We start from the raw sequence: 19,823 nt of genomic DNA, 5'->3' as shown, positions 1-19,823 counted from the left end.
GACATAAGGGGGGTTGCATTAAATTTTGATTGGACAGCTCTGCTCTCAGCAGGGCAGAGTGCTGTGTTCAGTTAGTGATGTCTGCCATGGGTGGGGCACGGGGTGGCTGCTGGGATTTGCCTAGTTGGCTCGGGGAGGGTGCCTCACCCTGCCTGGGCCTGTGAGTGTGCAACCAGGGGCACAGTCCCTGCTGTCTCACGGCCTTGGAAGCTCCAGGGTTTTGAGACCAGTTCCAGAGAGGTGGGGCGGGGGGGTGGTGGGGGAATGGAACTTCCAGGGGGGACAGGGGCCCACTGCTGGCTAACACTGAACTTAGGGGGAGGGGGGACGGAAGGGGAGGGTGGAGAGGGCACTGCCCCAGGGCAATGGGAACAGCATACGGTCTACGTGGGCGAAGGCGCAGAAGGGTCCTCGGGGACAGCTGCCCGACTGCTGCATGTCGTTGCACTTGGTAGATTTATAGATCTGGAGGGCAGAGCAGAACAGAGGTGGGTCAGGCTTGGGCAGAGAGAGAAAGGCAGCCAGGGGTGCCTTCAGCATGGCTGGGTTAGCTTAGAAATCCCTCCTTTCTCCTCCCCACCCGATGCCGCTTCCTTAAGTCTCTCCCTGCCAACTGCTTACTCAAGCCAGAGTGAGCAGACACTGCCGCCCGCATGCCAGGGACCACCCCCCTCCTGTGGTCACAGGCCCAACCAGCCCTGACCCAGCTCTCACAAAGGGATCTTCTCCATGCTACTCTCAACTCATGATCTTGGCCAGGGCTGTGACCTTCCAATGTAACTCTGGGCATTAAGGGAGCCAAGTTCACAGGCAACACCCATCCACCCTGGAGCACTCTGGGTTGGGATCTACGCTGGGCCTAACTTTCTACCCTGCCGTCTGTAGCCCACATCACGTAGTTTCCGTCCGTGTGTCTATCTCAGGGTGTCCTGACCTCCATGGAACCAAGGGAAGGGACAGCACATGCCTCTACATACCACATGTGAGACTGTGGCATTGACAGAGCCCAGGCCACACCGTGGGGCTAGGGGCTGCACCAGGGAAGCTGCTGGTACCCTAGGCCCTCATATGATACAGGACAACGGTAAGGGGATTTCTTATTTTTTAAATCTTGATGCTACGTTAAGTACCACAAGTGGTGCAAAGCCCAGAACGGCCAAGTCACCATGCCCAGTGCGTGCTCTCCCTAACAGGGGGGCTCGGGGAAACAAAACCGGGGGCCAAGGGCTGCTCGGTGAGTGTGGAAAGCTGCCGAATCAGGGTGTGGGGCTCCTTTACGTACTGCCCGGGGGGAGCCTGTGGCTACAGACCCCTCCCAGGATGGTGTCAGGATGGATTCTGCCAGCATCGGCCCGGACCCTCCTTTCCTTCCTCCTTGCTTTCCAAAGAGGATATGTTAAGCTACCCCCAACCCTCGAAGGGCCGCAGCTTGGGCGCCAGCTCCAAGGCCCACCTCTGGGTGGAACTGCTGCTCCGTGCGGGTGTGGCAGTACTGGCAGGAGTCTCCGTTCTCACACTTGCCAGGGTCACCCCACTCGTCCCCGTGTTTTACGTTCGGACATGGAGATGACCTGGTTAAATAAGAGGGTGGGGTCAGATGGACGCAGAGCGGATCTGGGGGAGCCAATGAGATCGCTGCTGTTCAGGACCCCTCTCTGGTCTCCCGGCTTTGCACAGCCAGGCTCAGAAGTAGGAAACATCAGCGGCAGAGTGAGGGCCTTACTGGGGCCAGAAGCCTGGCTTTGCTTCTCTGGCCCAACCTGGCTGCATCACCAAGAAGGACACTGTTTTGCTCGCTTTAGCCAAGTCCTCCCCCCGAGCACTGTGCAGCCCAAGGAGAGCCAGGCTACAACCACACCACAGCTGGGCCCTGGCAAACGCCCCTCAGGATCCGAACTAGAGGGGCTTCTAACCCAAGATCCTCATTTCATGCCAAAGGAGGATCCAGGAAGGCCCCCTATCGTTCAGCTATCCTGACCATTCTCTCCCCTCGTACCTGGGTGCTGTGATTCTGTGATCCCCAGGGCTGGCCTCCCTGAGAGCACAGTGCAAGCAGCCCCTGCAGTGATCCCTTCCCTGCCACCCTCCCTCCCACGGCTGGCCTGCTTGGGCCAAAGGACCTGTATTTGTGTTTCCGGGGACTCCGCCGCCGGTCCTTGCTGTTGTGGTAGTAGGGACAGGCATAACCCTGGCGGCACAGCCGTGGGGGCTTCTTGCACGGCTCCGTCTTATAGTTCCCCAGCACATAAGCGGTCTCTGCACAGGGGGCCAGAGGCAGGGGTCAGGTGGATGAGGCAGGGGCGGGGTGCGGGGAGGGGAAGGAGAAGCCACTAGGAAGGAGTCTAGGAGCTGAGGCTTTTGTGACAGGTATGAGCAGGGCCACCTCCTCGTGGGCCAATGCCAAGACTGAGACCCGGGAGAGAGGTAAGGAGGATGCCGCCGTCCCTCACCGGAGATACTCACAGCTCACAGAGTTAAAAGGGCGTCCGCAGGAGGGTTGAGAATACACCTATGTGTACTCATATATGTGTACAACTGTGTATGTGTGAAAGCCTCCTGACGGAATTTAGGGAGCACCTGGGGTGACGGGAGCAGGGCAAGGTGTGTCTGGGGAGACTCCCCCAGAAGTGCCACCGGATGCCAGGGCTGCAGTTGGCGGGATGTGAGGTGGGATGAGGGGGCAAGTGCCTCCCAGCAGAGGCGGTGGCTTGGGCTGGAGAAGGCAACAGGTGGTGGTGAGCCATGTCCTCAGAGCAGCCATGGGGAGGAGAGGGGGGAGGACAGACAGCTGGTGGGAGGGGGCATGGCCATTTGTGTGGCCACCTTTACCTTGCCACCGAGGCTCCTCACTGAGGATTTTTTCTATCATGGCGTGGCTTGCGGCCCCAGCCGACTGGCCCTCTATGCTGCCCTCTACTGTGGTCTGGCCGTTCTGCAAGGCCTCCATTGCCTGGAGCTCCCTGGGAAGAGAGGAGAGGACAGAGAGAGCGGGGAGAGGGCATGAGGAGGAAGGAACCAGAGTGCCAGCCCTGCACTCCGTCGGTGGTACTCACCGCGTCTGCAGCCAGGCCCCCACCCCGGTCCTCAGCCATCAGCCCACCTGATGTCGTAGACAGGGGAGCGGAGGTCATGGGGCCCATGAGCAAAAGCGCAGTGCAGGCCGTTTTTGGTGCAGTTGCCTTTTGAGTCTGTCTCGTGGATGCAGATTCCAGTCTTATAGTAGCGCAGGTGGTACCTGCGCTCAGTGTCCCCTGTGGTCCTGTGCAGGAATGGGCACCTGAAACACAGCAGCAGGGGTGGGGGTCACTCACCTTCGCCCCCTGCAGCCTGGGCTACCAGCCGTGCCCTTCCCTGCCCGTTGAAGGCTTTCTCATGACCCAGCGGGTGTACTGATGGTGGGTCAAAGAGGCAAGCAAGTGACGAGTCCTGCTGAGGTAACAGAGCCACCCTCCCACTGCCGGTGGGTGCTGTAGCCCAAAGTGGGCGCTGAAAGGCCTGGCATTCCCACTTCAGCTTCTCAAAGACTACTCAGCCAGTGCCCTGGGCTGTCCTGAAGAGAAGCTCCAGAGGGGGGCACTCTTGGGAGAACCAACACTGCCTAGGTCAGGGGTCTTCAGAGAAGCAAACGCCCTCGGGCCCTGGGTGCTTCATGAAGCTGGGGGGAGGGGTGAGCAAGCCTTTGACCCCTGGGAGAAATGGAAGAGCTGGTGTCGGGTGGTTCAGTGAGGTGCACCCACAGAACACCCCGCAGTGCCTCCGTCACCACCTCCGCACGGCTGAGACACTTGTTAGGCAGGTCAGTAAGTGCTCCCTCAGTGACGTTCCCAGGTTTGCCACCTCATGTTTGTCATGTGTTATGCTCCGTCTCTTCACAGAGCTTTGTGGCAAAATATTTAGGGTCAGCAAAAAGGGAACTAGAGAGGCTGTATGTCGCTAAACAGCCAGCCTTGGTGGGAACTGCATGGGATGGAGTGGGCAGTACGGGCTGGGGAGAGGGTCTTTGTGACCTGCAAGGGACCAGGCAAGAAGGCCCAGGAAGCCACTTTGGTTCAGATGTGGCCCTTAGGCTTAGCAGAAGAAAGGCCTGTGTAGGGCTTCCCAAAAGTAGGGAAAGGAGAAGGGGTCTCCCCCAGATGATGGCGGGGTCTGAACCCAGGTCCAAACCATAGGACAGTGGGCCAGGCTGCAGCAGGTCCCCAAAGGCAGGCTCTGGCTGGCTTCTTGGACTCTGACTGGACTATTGTGAGGGCATCTGATCCAGGAGGCAGGGGGCTCCTCTGAGGCAGGCTGGGCAGCACTCACTCGTCGCCCTCCGGGCAGAGGCCTGTGGCCTCGTCGTACTTGGTGCAGTAGACGTCGGGGCTGTAGTTGAAGGTGCCGTCCCGACGGCGGATGGACCGGCGGCGTCGCTGGTTCACGAAATGCCAGTGGAAGCAGGTGTAGGGCCGATGCTGAGTACATTTGTGTTGCACAAAGAGCGGGCACTGCTCAGTGCGGAATTCCTTCAGGTACCTGCAGGGAGAGCCCCCGAGTAGGGTGGGCCAGGAGCGGAGAGGTAAGTCCCTTGTTTCCCAGCAAGAAGTTGGCCACCAAGTCCCCCAAGGGCCCTACTCTGGGGGGGGCTAGTTCAACTGGGACACCAGAAAAGACCCAGAGCTAAAGCAGGCCCTCAGTATCAGGATCCTTCCTAATACACAGCTCCCCACCCAGCCGGAAGGGCAGGAACCACAGACCACAAGGGCCCTCAGTGGCCAGCTGCCTCTGCCACGGTGACCAGAGGAGCGCTTCGTCAGTGGCTTGCTCTCTGAGCGCTCCCCGAGGTTTCCCAGGCCAAACCACTGATCACAGGGAAAAGGCTGCACACCAGAGCCTGAGGAGCCTCTCCTAAACTTCCTGCAAGGGTCTCTGCTGCCCAATCTGCCTGCCAATTCCTGGAGGCCTCACTTGTCTCAGGAGCAGGGCTGGGGCACAAGGCCAAGGGCCAGGACGGCTGCTGCTCTAGAGCTGAGAGCCCAGGCCACAAGGTGTCCTTCCGGACCACTGACACAGGTCATCACTGTCGGGTCCGCTGACCTCCTTCCAGAGACACTTCCTAGCATTACCCAAGTCTGTTTGTGAAGCTCATGTTGGAAGCATCTGAAGAGACTCCCTCTCAGCCTTGCCTCCCACAACAGTCTTGCAAATGAGTACCTGCAGCAGCTGAGGTATTCTATCTCTGTCCTAACCTGGGGTTGGGGGCTCTGTCTGTCCTCCCAGCCTCCTCCCAACCTGCATCTCTCTCCTTTACTCTGCATCTAAAAACCAAGACAGGGCTTCCCTTGGTGGCGCAGTGGTTGGGAGTCCCCCTGCCAATGCAGGGAATGCGGGTTCGTGCCCCTGTCTGGGAAGATCCCACATGCCGCGGAGCGGCTGGGCCCGTGAGCCATGGCTGCTGAGCCTGCGCGTCCGGAGCCTGTGCTCCGCAACGGGAGAGGCCACAACAGTGAGAGGCCCGCGTACCGCAAACAAAAAAAACCAAGATGACCCAAAGCTCCTCCCCCCACACCACCCAGTGGAGGGCCTGACCCACTTACCCCCTTACAGAACCAAACCACCCATCCGTGTTTTCATTCACTTTGTGTCCAGGTGGAGGGTTTCTTAGATTTACCGCCACTGCCCCCCCACCCCCGACACACACACACAGACACACGGTGGGCACAAGCAGGCAGCCCAGTTCTCTATATTCACTCCTTCAAGCCCTAGCAATGAAGGCAACAAATGGCTTGATAGAAGGCATTTGATGCCAGTGAGGAGGATGGTTCTAGAAGGCACAGAAGGTTGTGTGCAGAAGGGAGGGTGGAGAGAGCAGCCACCTGGCGCTGGAATGCCTGGGAAACAGGCGAGCGGGTCCAGCCCATGCCTTTGGCTCATGCCAGGATATGCAGGGCCTTATCAGTCTGGGCATATGGAAGGTGTGGGGACAGGTAGGTCCAGGGCTGAGACTTTCCAGACAGGTTTTCTTTAACGCTAACGAGAGTGCTGTAAAATCCTCCCAGACAAGGGGAATTGCCTGGCAGTCCAGTGGTTAGGACTCCGTGCTTTCATTGCCAAGGGCCCGGGTTCAATCCCTGGTCGGGGAAACTAAGATCCCACAAGCCATGTGGCGTGGCCAAAAAACCCCAAATCCTCCCAGCCCTGAAGTGCGGAGAAGTGTCCAGGCGTGTGTACTGGGCAGGGGGAAGCTGGAGCTGGGTGCTCCCTAAAGAACACAGATGGGGGTTTAAGGGGCAGTGAAGCTCCCAAACAGCATCCTATTCGTTCAGCACCTATTTACTGAGCACCTACTAGGTGCAGGCACGGTGGTGAGCGCTGAGGACACTGACGCAGCAGGTCCTTATCCTTAGGAAGCCCATATTTTCATGGGAGACACACCAGTAACAGGTGGAATCAATCAACTGTGGAAAAGGTTATGAGGAAGGTTTGCAGAGGGCTCTTTGGGAACCCAGAGGAAGGATCCTTGACCCAGGCTGGCACAGAGGAAGGGGAAAGGGAAGGAGAGGTACTTGTGGGTGAAGAATGTGGGAAGGGTGTTTTAGGCAAAGGGAACAGTACGAGCTTAGCAACAGTATGCCTAAGTCAAAGAGCTCCGAGCGCCTTTGTGGAATGTGAGTGGGGTAGAACTGGAAAAGGGAAATGAGGATGAGGTGAGGTGTGGGAGGAGCCACATTTCAGGGATATCATCTCCAGGCTGCAGATATATTCTGAGACACTGGGTTGAAACCTGGAAGGCTCCGTAGAGCCTCTCAGAGCCCCTCTGACATTGGAACGTAAGGTCTTCCTGTCTCCCTCTCTGTCTGGTTATAGACAGAAATCTGCCCTGCATACTGTACACAGGTACAGCATGTGGCAGTATCAAACCCTGGCACTGAGTTGGGACACCAACCCCCCAAACTGCTAGACTGATCTCTCCTGCGCAGCACATACTCTACCTGACTCCTGACCCACAGGAGGCTAATTCAGGAGGTAACAGGTAGGAAATGGGAGCGGATGAAGCTGATCCCAGGGCCAGGGAAGAATGAGAAGTATTGATAGTTAGGACTGACAGACTAAATACAGGACATCCAGTTAAACTGGAATATCAGATAAATCAAATATTTTGTGGGACATGCTTATACTAAAAAATTATCCATTATCTGAAATTTCAATCTAACTGGCATCCTCTTTTTTTTTTTTTTTTTAAAGCATAGCTTGGGTTTCTTCTTTTATTTATTTGGCTGCGCTGGGTCCTAGTTGCAGCACACGGGATCTTCATTGCCACGTGAAGGATCTTTAGTTGAGGCATGCGTGTGGGATCTAGTTCCCTGACCAGGAACCGAACCCAGGCCCCCAGCATTGGGAGCACAGAGTCTTAACCACTGGACCACCAGGGAAGTCCCTGGCATCCTCTATTTTTGTTTGCTAAATCCAGCAACCCTAAGAGTGGCATCTGCCTGCTTAGTATCAATGCCTCAGTAAAAACCCAGGGAGGCAGTCCAGAGGAGTGACTGTGGACACAGTCTGTCCTCTCGGAGAGAGTTCCTGGCAAGCCTGCTTCTCTGGGGCAGCCATGTCCACAGTGTTACCTACAGATGCTACGGCTCCAAAGGGCTCCAGCTGGCAGAGGTGTCACAGAGGAAAGACATGGAGGCAACAAATTACCTCATTCTAAGCCTCTTCATCTCCATTCCCACCACCATGGGTCAGGCACTTGGTACCTCTTAGTAAACCGGTCTCCTTGTATCCGGCCTCTCCCCTGTCCAGTTTATGCTGCACAGTACTCATCATTCTTCCCAGAACCCAAATGTAATTTTCACTTTCTTAAAAGCCTTTAGCTTCCACGAGTAGCCACTGATAAAGATCAACTATTCAGCCTGGCATTTCAAGCCCTACACATCTGGTCCAATGAACTCTTCCAGCCCCATTTCTCTTGAATCCAGTAACACTGGAGTCCTTGGTGTCTTGCAAAGAGATCTTTAACTTCCCTGCCTTTGCTCATGTCCCCTTCCTCACCTGTTGAAATCTTTCAAGGCTGAATTCAATGGTAATTAATCTTCTGATGCCATCACTTCCATGAAGTTTTCCTTGACCTCTACCTATCCTCCCCCTCCTGCCCTTGTCTCCAGCTAAGTTATCATCTCTAAGCTTTTACAGCACTTTCTCTGGACATTTCTTATAGTCCTTATCCTGCACTGCATATTAATAATGCGTACGTTTTCCTTTATTACTAGATTATAAAGTCCTTGACAGCAAGCATGTAATAACCCAGTACAGTGACAGTTTGCTGAATAAATGTAACAAGAAGTCACACAAGAGGCAAAGTCTACAAAGGTATCAACAATTTTATGATGCCGCGCACAGGCAGACATTGAGAGCTGGAAGCTTAATCCTATTCCCTGGTGAAAAGCACTACAGTGCAGGAAATTTGTAACTGCAGACAGGGCGGACTGTCCTGCAGAAAAGCCTCTCACGAGAGAAGGGACCAAATGACTGAGTCTAGGCCGGCAGAATACCCACTTTCAACCAACAATAATCAATGAGAGAAATGTCTAACCTTCTGCTTAAGCCATTAACAGAACTGCGCCATCCTCCACCTGGGAACCAAAATGTTTAGTCAGAACTTCCCACTCTCCCTGTCCCCCTCTAACCTTGTGCTAACCAGCAACGCACTGCCCAGACAGCAAGGAGAAACGCACTTAGAAATCACTCTTTTCTACTTTCATGGACTGAAATGAAACAAATTTTCAGTGGAAATGAACAACTGTCTCCATTAAGCTCCAACCGATCTTTCCATTTTAAAGGTTTGAAAGCATAAGATCTAACTAAGAAAATAGGCTGAAACTTACTCGTTCCAATTCAACCAGCTCTCAGGAAAACCAAGAAGTCCTGGAATCCCTGGTTAGGAGAGAAGACTCGCCAACCACCCCTGCCCCACTCCAAGATCTGGGGGGCGCACAGGGCCACAGAGCTCAATTCTTCACACTTCCATCTCCCAGGAATACCCGCACTCAAGGATAAAAGACAATAAATGTGGACTAGCTTCAAATTGCAAGGCCTCAGTGACCTACTGTGGCCAGGATGAGTCAAGAAACCACTCAGGCCCTGAATCAGTAAGAGTTGATGGAAAAAGCCACATCTTCGTCCTTCCCAGGAGAAGGATCAACGAAGGTTGGAGGAACACTGAGGTTGCTCAGAGTCTCACCTTGACTAAGGAGCAGCCCCTGCGTTTGTCCCAACAGGGGCTGACTTTCAAAGTTATCTTTCACTCCTTTTTAGGACATCATATTAATTATCCTATCAATGGTTTATCTGTAAATGTAAAGGATCATTGTGCCAGTAACATGCCCACTTACAAAAAGTTTTTAAATGTAGAAAAGGGGGGACTTCCCTGGTGGCGCAGTGGTTAAGAATCTGCCTGCCAATGCAGGGGACACGGGTTCAAGCCCTGGTCCGGGAAGATCCCACATGCCGCAGAGCAACTAAGCCCGTGAGCCACAACTACTGGGCCTGTGCTCTAGAGCTCACGAGCCACAACTACTGAGCCCGCGCGCCTAGAGCCGGTGCTCCAAAACAAAAGAAGCCACCGCAATGAGAAGCCCGCGCACCGGGACGAAGAGTAGCCCCCGCTCACTGCAACTAGAGAAAGCCCACGCGCAGCAACAAAGACCCAATGCAGCCAAAAAGAAATAAATTTATAAAAATATATATATTTTTTAAAAAAGGGCGAAATCACCCTTAATCCCACCACGAATAATGCTGGACTTTTGGTTAATTTTCTCCCAGTACTTTTACACAAATATAATCATAATGTATCATATTACTGAACTGCTTTATAAAACTAATACCTTTCCCTAAAAACTTTTAAAATCAAATACATGCAAACATTTTAAAAAAATCAAATGATACTTTCAATATTTACTGGATTATCTTTACTTTCCAAAATTCTAAAACAGCAAAATTCAGGCTACTTGAAATCAAAATTCAATCACTTGCCCCATTAAACCAACAGTGATAACATAAGGGATTAACAATATATGCAGTAAATTACATCACTTTTTCTAAGATTTTTTTGATGTGGACCATATTTAAAGTCTTTATTGAATTTGTTACAATGTTGCTTCTGTTCTGTTTTAGTTTTTTGGCCGCAAGAGGCATGTGGGATCTTAGCTCCCTGACCAGGGATTGACCATGGATCGAACCCGCACCCCTTGCATTGAAAGGTGAAGTCTTAACCACTGGACCGCCAGGGAGGTCCCTATACCACTCTTAAGGTGTTAAATCAAGTGCTAACTGCTACCAGCTCAATTTCCGGCTAAACTATTTTTGGGGCTGTACGCTCAGCTTGCGGGATCTTAGTCCTCTGAGGACCAGGGATGGAACCCACGCCCTTGGCAGCGAAAACACAGAGTCCTATTAACCGCAGGGAATTCCCTCCAGCTAAACTTTAAATCCTATTCTAAATTGTCCCACTTAATAGCTTTATCTGTTTGGGCGTTTCACTCTCCTCTGGGTAGGAGGGTGAGCAGAATTTGAATAAACTGAATAAACAGAAAAGTATTAGAGATGACTGTTAGAAAAACTACATAAATTTATTTTTTAATTATTTATTTTTATTTATTTTTGGCTGCATTGGGTCTTCGTTGCTGCGCGCGGGCTTTCTCTAGTTGCGGGGAGCCGGGGCTACTCTTCATCGCGGAGCACAGGCGTTAGGTGCACGGGCTTCAGTAGTTGTGGAGCACAGGCTCCGTAGTTGCGGCTCGCGGGCTCTAGAGTGCAGGCTCGGTAGTTGTGGCTTGCGGGCTTAGTTGCTCCTCGGCGTGTGGGATCTTCCCAGACCAGGGATTGAACCTGTGTCCCCCGCACTGGCAGGTGGATTCTTAACCACTGCGCCACCAGGGAAGTCTTTTTTCAATTTTTTTCCAAGATTTATTTTTTTTTTTGACATGGACCAATTTAAGTCTTTATTGAATTTGTTACAGTATTGCTTCTGTTTTCTGTTTCGGTTCTTTGGCCGCAATGCATGTGGGATCTTAGCTCCCTGGCCAGGGATTGACCCCGCACCCGCTGTGTTGGAAGGCAAAGTCTTAACCACTGGACCGCCAGGGAAGTCCCAAAACCATGTAAATTTAGAGGCAATGGGGAGGACGTAGCTGACGTTTTAATCCATATCTATCTAGTTCCCCCCTGCTTCTAGAATCATGCTTAGCATGGCCTCACTCTGACTCTACCTCCCCTGCTGCCACTGACCTGCTCCTCTCACCAACAGCAAGCTAAACTCTACAGCAGGGTCAGCAAACCTTTTTCTGTAAAGGACCATAGAGTAAGTATTTCAGACTTTGAGGGCTAAAAGGCCAAACTGAGGATATTACGTACGTACTTATGTAACAAGAGAAAAAACAAATTTCCACAGATTTTTTATTGGTGAAAATAATAATTGGCTATAATTTTTGGTAACACAGGTCTACTAATAAGAATGGACTTAGGGTGGCAGGAATAACATTTGCAAAGTTGGGGGTCCCTTTCACCAAAATTGGTTACGAATGTTCATCTGTTAATGTTGATTCTGTAATAAGATTTTACTTATTTCACCTTTGAAGATGTCTTTTCACATAGACAGGTACTGACAAATGCTGTTCTCATTCTACAAGCATGATTTTAATTGAGTATATTGCTCTTAGAATACATTTATAGAATTCTACTAGTGTCTTGATACTTTTTTTAATATCTTTATTGGAGTATAATTGCTTTACAATGTTGTGTTAGCTTCTGTTGTATAACAAAGTGAATCAGCTGTAAGTATACATATATCCCCCCATATGATGCTTTTCTTTTAACTACTTCCAACTGAAGGTTTGGCATAAACTCATTTGCAAAGGTACATGGATTTTGAAATATGGAAATTTCCTTTGTATTCCTATCAAGATGCAAAATCACTGCTCAAACTATAATTTGTGTTCAGAAATCATATCCATGGTAGGGACTTCCCTGGTGGTCCAGTGGTTAAGAATCTGCCTTCCAGTGTGGGTACGCAGGTTCGATCCCTGGTCGGGGAACTAAGATCCCACATGCTGTGTGGCACTGAGCCCGCGCGCCGCAACTAAGACCCGATGCATCAATCAATGAATGAAATCACATCCATGGTAAATGTGTGTAGGGATAGAGATCTCACCTTTGTTTTAACTTCTGGCAGCAGAGGAAGCGTGTAAGGTAGTTTGACATGACATGTTTCAAACGTTAGTTGTCAAAATGACTTTACTGCAACATAAGGTTTGCGTATAAGTGATGTTTTGTCTTGTAATTTTAGGGTGAATTCATTAAGAAACATTATCAAGCCTGCAGTAAAAGCTAACTTCCAAAGCCATTCAGCATTCGGTAATAGTGGTTGAGAATGATTCTTCTTTCAGAAAAATTTCAATCTCAGCCCTGAACTCAAAAAATTACAAGAAAACTTCACCACTGCTAAGCTATCTAGTTGTGCAGTAGGGCATGCCAGAATATTCAGCTTTTATCTTTGATAAAAATTCATGGAATTGACGATTGTTAAGTCCACAAGAGGGAGTGAAGCTCATCACTGATCCTAGCAGTTCAAGAACTCATGACAGATTCGAATACTTTCCAGAGTCCCTGCTGATGAATACAATGAATAACCACAGGCTTTAAACACCTTATGTTTTCATAAGCTTTGTAAATTTGTCCAATTAAATCTTTTTCTGCTCCACACATATTCCTACCATCATCAGTTGTAACAGATATCAGCAGATTATACTTCAGGCCGTAGTGAATTATGTGTTTTCTTAATGTTTTTGAAAAGAAAATATCCTCAGCTGTAGTTGTTTTAAGTAGACTATTCATAGAAGCTACTTCTTCAGTCACTTCATAGGCGGCACTGACTTCATGAATAAAACAGTAGCTTCTGTTGACACATCAAGAGCCAAGAAAAAACACACAAAATCATTTGCCTTGTTTTCTAATTGACCACTGATGTTTTTCCCATTGACCTCAACATTTTGAGAAATTGTTCTTGCTGAAAGGCTAATGCTCTTAAACAAGTTTGTTTTCTCTGGACATGTTTCTTCAGCTCCTTCCCTCAAACATAATTTAATTAATTCTCTATCCGTAAATGGCTTTCCTTGCTTGGCTAACACATGAGCCACTCAGAAACTTACTTCAGTTATAGCCTCGTTTTCATTTTTGTGAAGAAATTCTGCTGTAATGAAACAGTCTCTTTAGAATTTTCTAATTTTTCTGACCGTTGCCTTCCTATGAGTTGGGAATATTGTGACAACTACATAGTCTGGTAATGTTAATGGATTCTTTCAGCACAGCTTTTTAATTACAGATAGCTTTGCCAACTAATTCAGTGACAAGAAAATCCACACTCCCCTGTGCCCTAAAAACACGACATTCCAAGTCCATTCTTCTCTTCTCGTTTTGACGTGATACTTAGGCACTGGTAATAAAGAATAAATAAAACATTGTGGTATGCTAACACACATGGCGCTGAAACACTGTCAAGTTGTTAACTGTGTCACCATGATTTGTAGCGCACTGAAGAGCAATGCAGAACAACAGTCTGGTCTCCATCAGAACTACTGAACTCTGTGGTTAAACTGCAAAAGCAGCCATAGACAATATCTAAACCAATGAGTGTGGCTTCCAATAAAGCTGTATTTATGGATGCTGAAAATTAAATTTCTTTTTTTTTTTTTTGGGCCACACGGCATGCGGGATCTTAATTCCCCAACCAGGGATCGAACCCACACTTCCTGCATTTGAAGCACAGAGCCTTAACCACCGGACTGCCAGGGAAGTCCCGAAAATTAAATTTCATATAATTTTCATGTGCCATGAAATATTTTTTCAACCATTAAAAATGCAAAAACTATTCTTAGTACACGGGCCATACAAAAGCAGGTAGCAGGCTAGATGTGTCGTATGAGCCATAGTTTATTGACCTCTGCTCCACACACCATAGCGTCCCCTCATTTTTGACCTCCATACTTTCAATCATGTTGCTCCTGTGTCTGGATCGCCCTTCTGGCATCTCTCTGCATAAGAGTTTCCTGCCCTGCCCAGTGGTATTAATTGCCCTCTCTTCCATGTTTCCACCATACTGTGTGAATACAGCAGGTATGGCCCCACCACAGCTGATTTCAACTGCTTTGTATACAGCCAGGTCTATTCATCTTTGTACCCCTGCACAAAGCCAGCTTGTAGCAGGTATTCAGGACATGTTTGTCCAAGAAAAAGCAAAAGTCTTAAAGCAACCCAAGTGGTACAAGCCTGGTCCACAGCAGCGATGCACTAACCCAGCAAAACAGACAAGCAACTTAGATGCTTCTCCTGGCAATTAAGAAATCAGTAACTTCTCTAGCTACTTTGCCCACAAAGTCTGCACAGCCTTGTTCCTCACCCTCAACACTAAATTTAAGATCTTCAGCTTCACATGCAGACTAGAAAAGCAACCAGTGGGATGGCTCACTCTGTAACTGCTGCTGAGAATGTGCAGAGATAAACAGAGATGTATTAAATTCCTTTTTCTGTTTCCTCAAACAACTAAAAGGTATTATGATGACTATTTGGCAAAAGCTGGGTACAAATTAGAGATATATTAAGTGAAAGAAAAAAATATATATATATATAACTGGACAATTAGGTAAACTATATGCAGAAAGAAAAACTGGAAAGAAAACTACACCCAGTATTATTGATCTTAGTGGTTATCGTGGCTTTTCCAAAATTAAATGAAAGATATATGATGCTAATAAGTCAGAAGAGTTCTTTTAAGTTAAAAGTGAACTGTGGTAAATCTTTTTGTAAAACAAATGACTATTAGAATGTCATCCTGCTTATGATTTGTAAAGTCTGATTGGATACGTATGTAAAATGGTCAGATCTGAATAAAAAGGCACATAGGCAAGACAATGATGGCCTCTGGAGAAGCAACAGGAAGAGATGGTGTGTGCTCGGGACTTGATCCCAATGTGCACAGTGAACAGCAATCTGTGAGCCCAACAAAAAGGGGGCAACAGACAGAGCTGACAGTAGAAACCCACCCCTGACACCTCGCAGACTGAAGGTCATGGCTCTGCTCCTGGGGAGCCAGCTGCTCTCCTGGCTAGTCAGTGGTCCCTGCTCATGAGACTCACACAGGGGTAGCAGAGATCTGGCAACGTGACAGATGTACCCATATCCCTAATAAGCCACCGCTGTTCATCTTTATTACAGCTAGTCTTATTAAATCCGAATTTCATCTATTTCAAGCAATAATCAAGCTTTATCACGGAAACAGAATCTTAAAATGCAAGAAATGGTCCTGTTCTTAAATATTGCTTAATGAAATCTAGCCACAATGTGATAGGATTCTGAAACTAGCAAAGGAAAGAAAAAACAAAACAAAAAAAAAACCCCAAAAAATTCCAGTCACTGTCGAAGACAACACTGTGGTGTCCAAAGGCTCAAATGACACTTATCTATAATCTGTTTTCCATATTTATATTAACCCTACTGGCTACTTTATTTTCCCCATACATAACTCCTATAAAGAAATTTAGTCACAGAGCTCATAGTTCATGACTTACCAAAGATTCTTCATTTTTAAGTTTGAGAATAAAATCTTTTTTAACTTCAAGGAGAATACTGTAAGAGCAGATAAGCAGTAGATTAAGAATCCTAAATTACTTATCCAAGTGTGTGTGTGTGTGTGTGTGTGTGTGTGTAAAAATAAATATTTCTTACAATTTGCTGAAAAACCTTTCCTCATTTTTGAAGAGCTTTAGGTAAACTATTAGCTCTGGATTCAATGTTTGTAAGGACATACATACACATTCTGTTTTGACACCAAACATAACCCAGAAACCATACAACTTTATGACAATAACCACACCAGTAAGAGTTACAAAAAAAAAATGGCTTTTTAAAAAAACAACGCCAAATAAAGCTAAAATTAGTTATTGGTAAATATTTGGACAACTATTTGTCCAAATCTTTATTTAAGATAAGATAACGTGGGCTTCCCTGGAGGGGCAGTGGTTGAGAGTCCGCCTGCCGATGCAGGGAACGCGGGTTCGTGCCCCGGTCCGGGAGGATCCCACATGCCACGGAGCGGCTGGGCCCGTGAGCCATGGCCGCTGGGCCTGCACGTCTGGAGCCTGTGCTCCGCAATGGGAGAGGCCACATCGGTGAGAGGCCCGCTTACCGCAAAAAAAAAAAAAAGATAAGATAACGTGCTATCTTCTGAAGTGATCCTGGTTTAGAACACTCTCTCTGGCAGAAAAAGCAAGCCCAGATAGTATTATTCAGGCAAACAAAATAAGCATCTGGTGAATTTCTGCATGTGTCTAAATCTTCAAGACAGGCTTTAATCCTATAACCGGGTTTTAGCCAAAGGCCTTGGGGCCAGTACCAACCTCCTAGATACAATGAAACTATCTTAACACACAGTTACATACACAGGAACCCACAGTACAAGCACCACAGGCACTTAAGCAAGCAAACACTTTAAGGTGGGGTGGAGTCACTCACCAGCAAATGATTTCAGCCCATTCTCACTGAGAAAAAGCTGATACCTGTGACATGTCCCGGCCCCAAGAACTAACAAGAACCATGAACGGTGCAACGTTGGTGTTCCTGGTTCCTTCTGTCTGTAATTTTCTCCTTGCCCTAAGGATCCTGGAAGTGGTAAAACTGAGGAAAGTTCATGTAATCAGTGACTCAACGTCACTGATTTTGGAGAATCTGTGAGCGGTACTGAAAACCCTGGTTCATTCCCTAAATTAGATAACACCTTGCTTTGGTTCAGAGTTTTCCTGTAAATAGCTGGCCTCAAAAGCTTCCAATTTGACAAACATTTTAGTATAAAGGTTTTAACTGATGTGTTATTTTGAACACTTCTGTACAACAGTCTTGATCCCTGAAAGAGTAGTTCCGTTGAGAACACAAATTCATTGTCTGAGATATAACCAGGCTGATGGAGGCTATAAGAACTGCGACTGAAGTGAAATTCGAATGGACAGGGAAGAGAGTGCTCTGAAGACAACACGGACCCACAGGCTGTTGAAGGAGGTAGCAATGCAACTGAAAGCAGTAACCTGAGCACTGTTCAGACATTGATAAGAATAGTACTTACACTGTGCTAAGTGCCAGGCACAGTTTTAAGCACCTTATATACATTAACTCACTGAATCCTCATAACTACCCCTTGGCACAGGTATTATTGGTATCATCAGGAAACTGACACACAAAGAGGGAAGTCACTTGCCCAAGGCCCCACAGCTAGTAAGCGGCAGAGTTGGGCTTCAAACCCAGACAGTCTGGTCCTAGAATCACTAGTCTTAAACACCATGCTGTTAACTATGCTTTTCTTAACTGAGCTACAGGAAAAACAAGAGTAGTAACAAATAAGCATAGGTGGCTCTCTAGAAGCTGTTGAAAGTATGTCTGGGAGTTTTTGACAGGCCATAATTTCAATACCATAAAATAAGTTACTAAAAACAAAAACAGAAATGTTAACTTCAATGTACTCTATTGGATATTTAATATTCATTTTATGTGTTCATTATAAAAGTTCAATAGTAAAATCTGTTCTGTTTGGTTTTAAATAAGAAAACATAAGTACAAGTTTCTAATTCATGTTGTTTGACTTACACAAATCCTAAACTGGCAGGCTACCAGATGCTTGGCACCTCTTAGCACTAAAAGTGAAATAAAAACGATATAGTAATGTTCTTACCAAAATTAATAAAAGCTTAGATATAAAAACTACTACTTAAAATTTTTAAGTCATAAAACACCATGCCAAATGTTTTTATCAACCTCTTCCTTCCTGAGCATAACTATCTCTCTTCAATGGGGTAGTTTTGTGAATAGGCCGAAATTTCATAGGAAGGTGGGAACATGGGTCTTCCCCTCCTCATTAGAAGTCATTTTGTTAGGACTTATGGTGACCATATGGTGTTTCAAATACTAATAGGAAACAAATGAGTCAACTTATGAACACAAAAAGCAAACTGTGATGTAAAGAATAAGGGAGGAAAATAAGCTCAGATATGACATGACGATACTATCACAGGCCTTAGTATCTTCTTTGTCTCCTAAATAAATTGAGCCACCAACAGGAAAAAGGTCACCTCACAGAACGCTATGAGATTTTTAAGTTGCTAGACTCCTTTCCATCTTCTCCTCCTCATCAGCTCTTGATACTGCTGTCAAATTCTACACACTGGCAAAGAAAAAAGGGGTGAAAGTTGAGGGATTTTATAGAGAAAATATTAAAAGTTTGTTGAGATTATTTGAACGAAAATATTATAGCCATTGATATCACTTTAAATGCCTAAAACACATGGCCTATTCTTACAGAAATGCCCATGTGAACATTAGAACAATCATCACAATACCGGATGAACAGAATCAATTCATTTTAGCAGAACAGCAACCTCTTCTACATCCCACCCACCCTAGGAAGTAAACACAATTCATTTTATGAAGGTATTGGGAAAAGTGTGCTTGTTCTTTATAACGGTTACCAATTCAGAGACAATTTAAAGTACAACTACCAACAACTAGGAGTCTCACACTTGCTGAGTATTCACTTCTTAAAAGAATCTCCTCAGACTTACAACATGGAGGCTTTCGCCTAGAATGGATACACGGAGACGAAGCCATTGAGAAGGCTGGGAAAAGGGTGCCAAGAGCTCTTCACAAACTGCAGGCTTTCCCATGCTGACTGATGCTGCCAAGCCCTGATAGGCCATGTGTCTAAGGCCTCTCTAGTAGGAGGGACTCATATACACTGATTATAACAACGCTTCTGTCCAAAAAAATTGAGATGAACTTATACAACATAAAAACTCACCATTTTAAAGCGTACATCTCATTAGTTTTTAGGATACTCATCATGTTGTGTAGCCATCATCATGGCCTGGCCCCAGAACATTTCCACCCCCAAATACACCCCATACCTATTTTCATATGCAACGATTTTACCCACACTTTCTCCGTAGATCTCTCTGTTGCCCATGCAGGTATTTTAAGATGGTGGCTGGGGTGAATCTATAGAGTATCTATACGGTAAGAAAACAAGAAAACTACATTGTCCAGAAAGATACTGAACGCAAATCCTTGGCATTTTTAGCAATTAGGCTAATGTAATTTTTATATATTGGCTAAGAATGGCAGAGAAACTTACATTCAACATCCATCTTCACATAACACATTAATGTGCCCCAAAATTCATCCAAGGTGTTAAAAGAAGGGAAGACAATCTACTATGATTAGCCATAACTGTCCATAGTTGTAATTTCAAAATACAGAAGATGCATATGTGGGAAAACCTCCTTTAGTATCAAGCACAGCTGGATCAAAAAAACAAAAAACAAAATGAAAAACTTTATGATTAAGCAAATATTGTCCCCACTTGAGAAAATAATCCCTAGATCAGTTCTCTATTTAAAGTAACGTAGCTTTAAATGCAACCTTACTTTTATCAGTCTTCTAACCTAGAGTCTCTCCTAATGAGAAAAATAACCTTTAGGCAAAGGTCTGGTAGGAAAGCCTGCAGATGTGCGGTGCTCAGGCTGTCGCAGGCCTCTCATTACCTAAGTGAGCTCACAGCTTCTAAGACACACAGGAAGGAGACCTCACCTTCAGGCATCAGGGTGTTGAAAGCGGGAGGAAGTAGGTCCACGAGGGTGTCTTGCTTTTGTGCACTTATCTGGGGTGCTATTTGCAGAGAAGGAGCTCCTTTATAGAGTGTGCCCAAGATGGATTTCTCTAAGTTGCTCTCAGAGTTGTCCAGCTGCCCTCACCAA

At 47.1% G+C, this 19,823-nt stretch overlaps 1 protein-coding gene across 1 annotated transcript in view; it reads right to left on the bottom strand.

Annotated features, from left to right (window-relative positions):
* UNK (unk zinc finger) overlaps positions 1–19,823 on the bottom strand; it is a 33,505-nt gene that overhangs the window by 9,381 nt on the left and 4,301 nt on the right. Inside the window, exons 2-7 of the mRNA XM_082860946.1 lie at positions 4,303–4,512; positions 3,101–3,277; positions 2,830–2,960; positions 2,121–2,256; positions 1,454–1,571; positions 381–465 (exon numbers count right to left, since the gene is read on the bottom strand). Coding sequence (XP_082717072.1) covers positions 381–465; positions 1,454–1,571; positions 2,121–2,256; positions 2,830–2,960; positions 3,101–3,277; positions 4,303–4,512 — 857 coding nt within the window. The remainder of the gene's footprint in view (positions 1–380; positions 466–1,453; positions 1,572–2,120; positions 2,257–2,829; positions 2,961–3,100; positions 3,278–4,302; positions 4,513–19,823) is intronic.

Source organism: Leucopleurus acutus (genome assembly GCF_964270905.1).
Source record: "Leucopleurus acutus genome assembly, chromosome: 19".
NCBI classification, from domain to species: Eukaryota; Metazoa; Chordata; class Mammalia; order Artiodactyla; family Delphinidae; genus Leucopleurus; species Leucopleurus acutus.
Note: the sequence above shows the minus strand (reverse complement) of the source record. Positions and strands in the feature narration are given on the sequence as shown.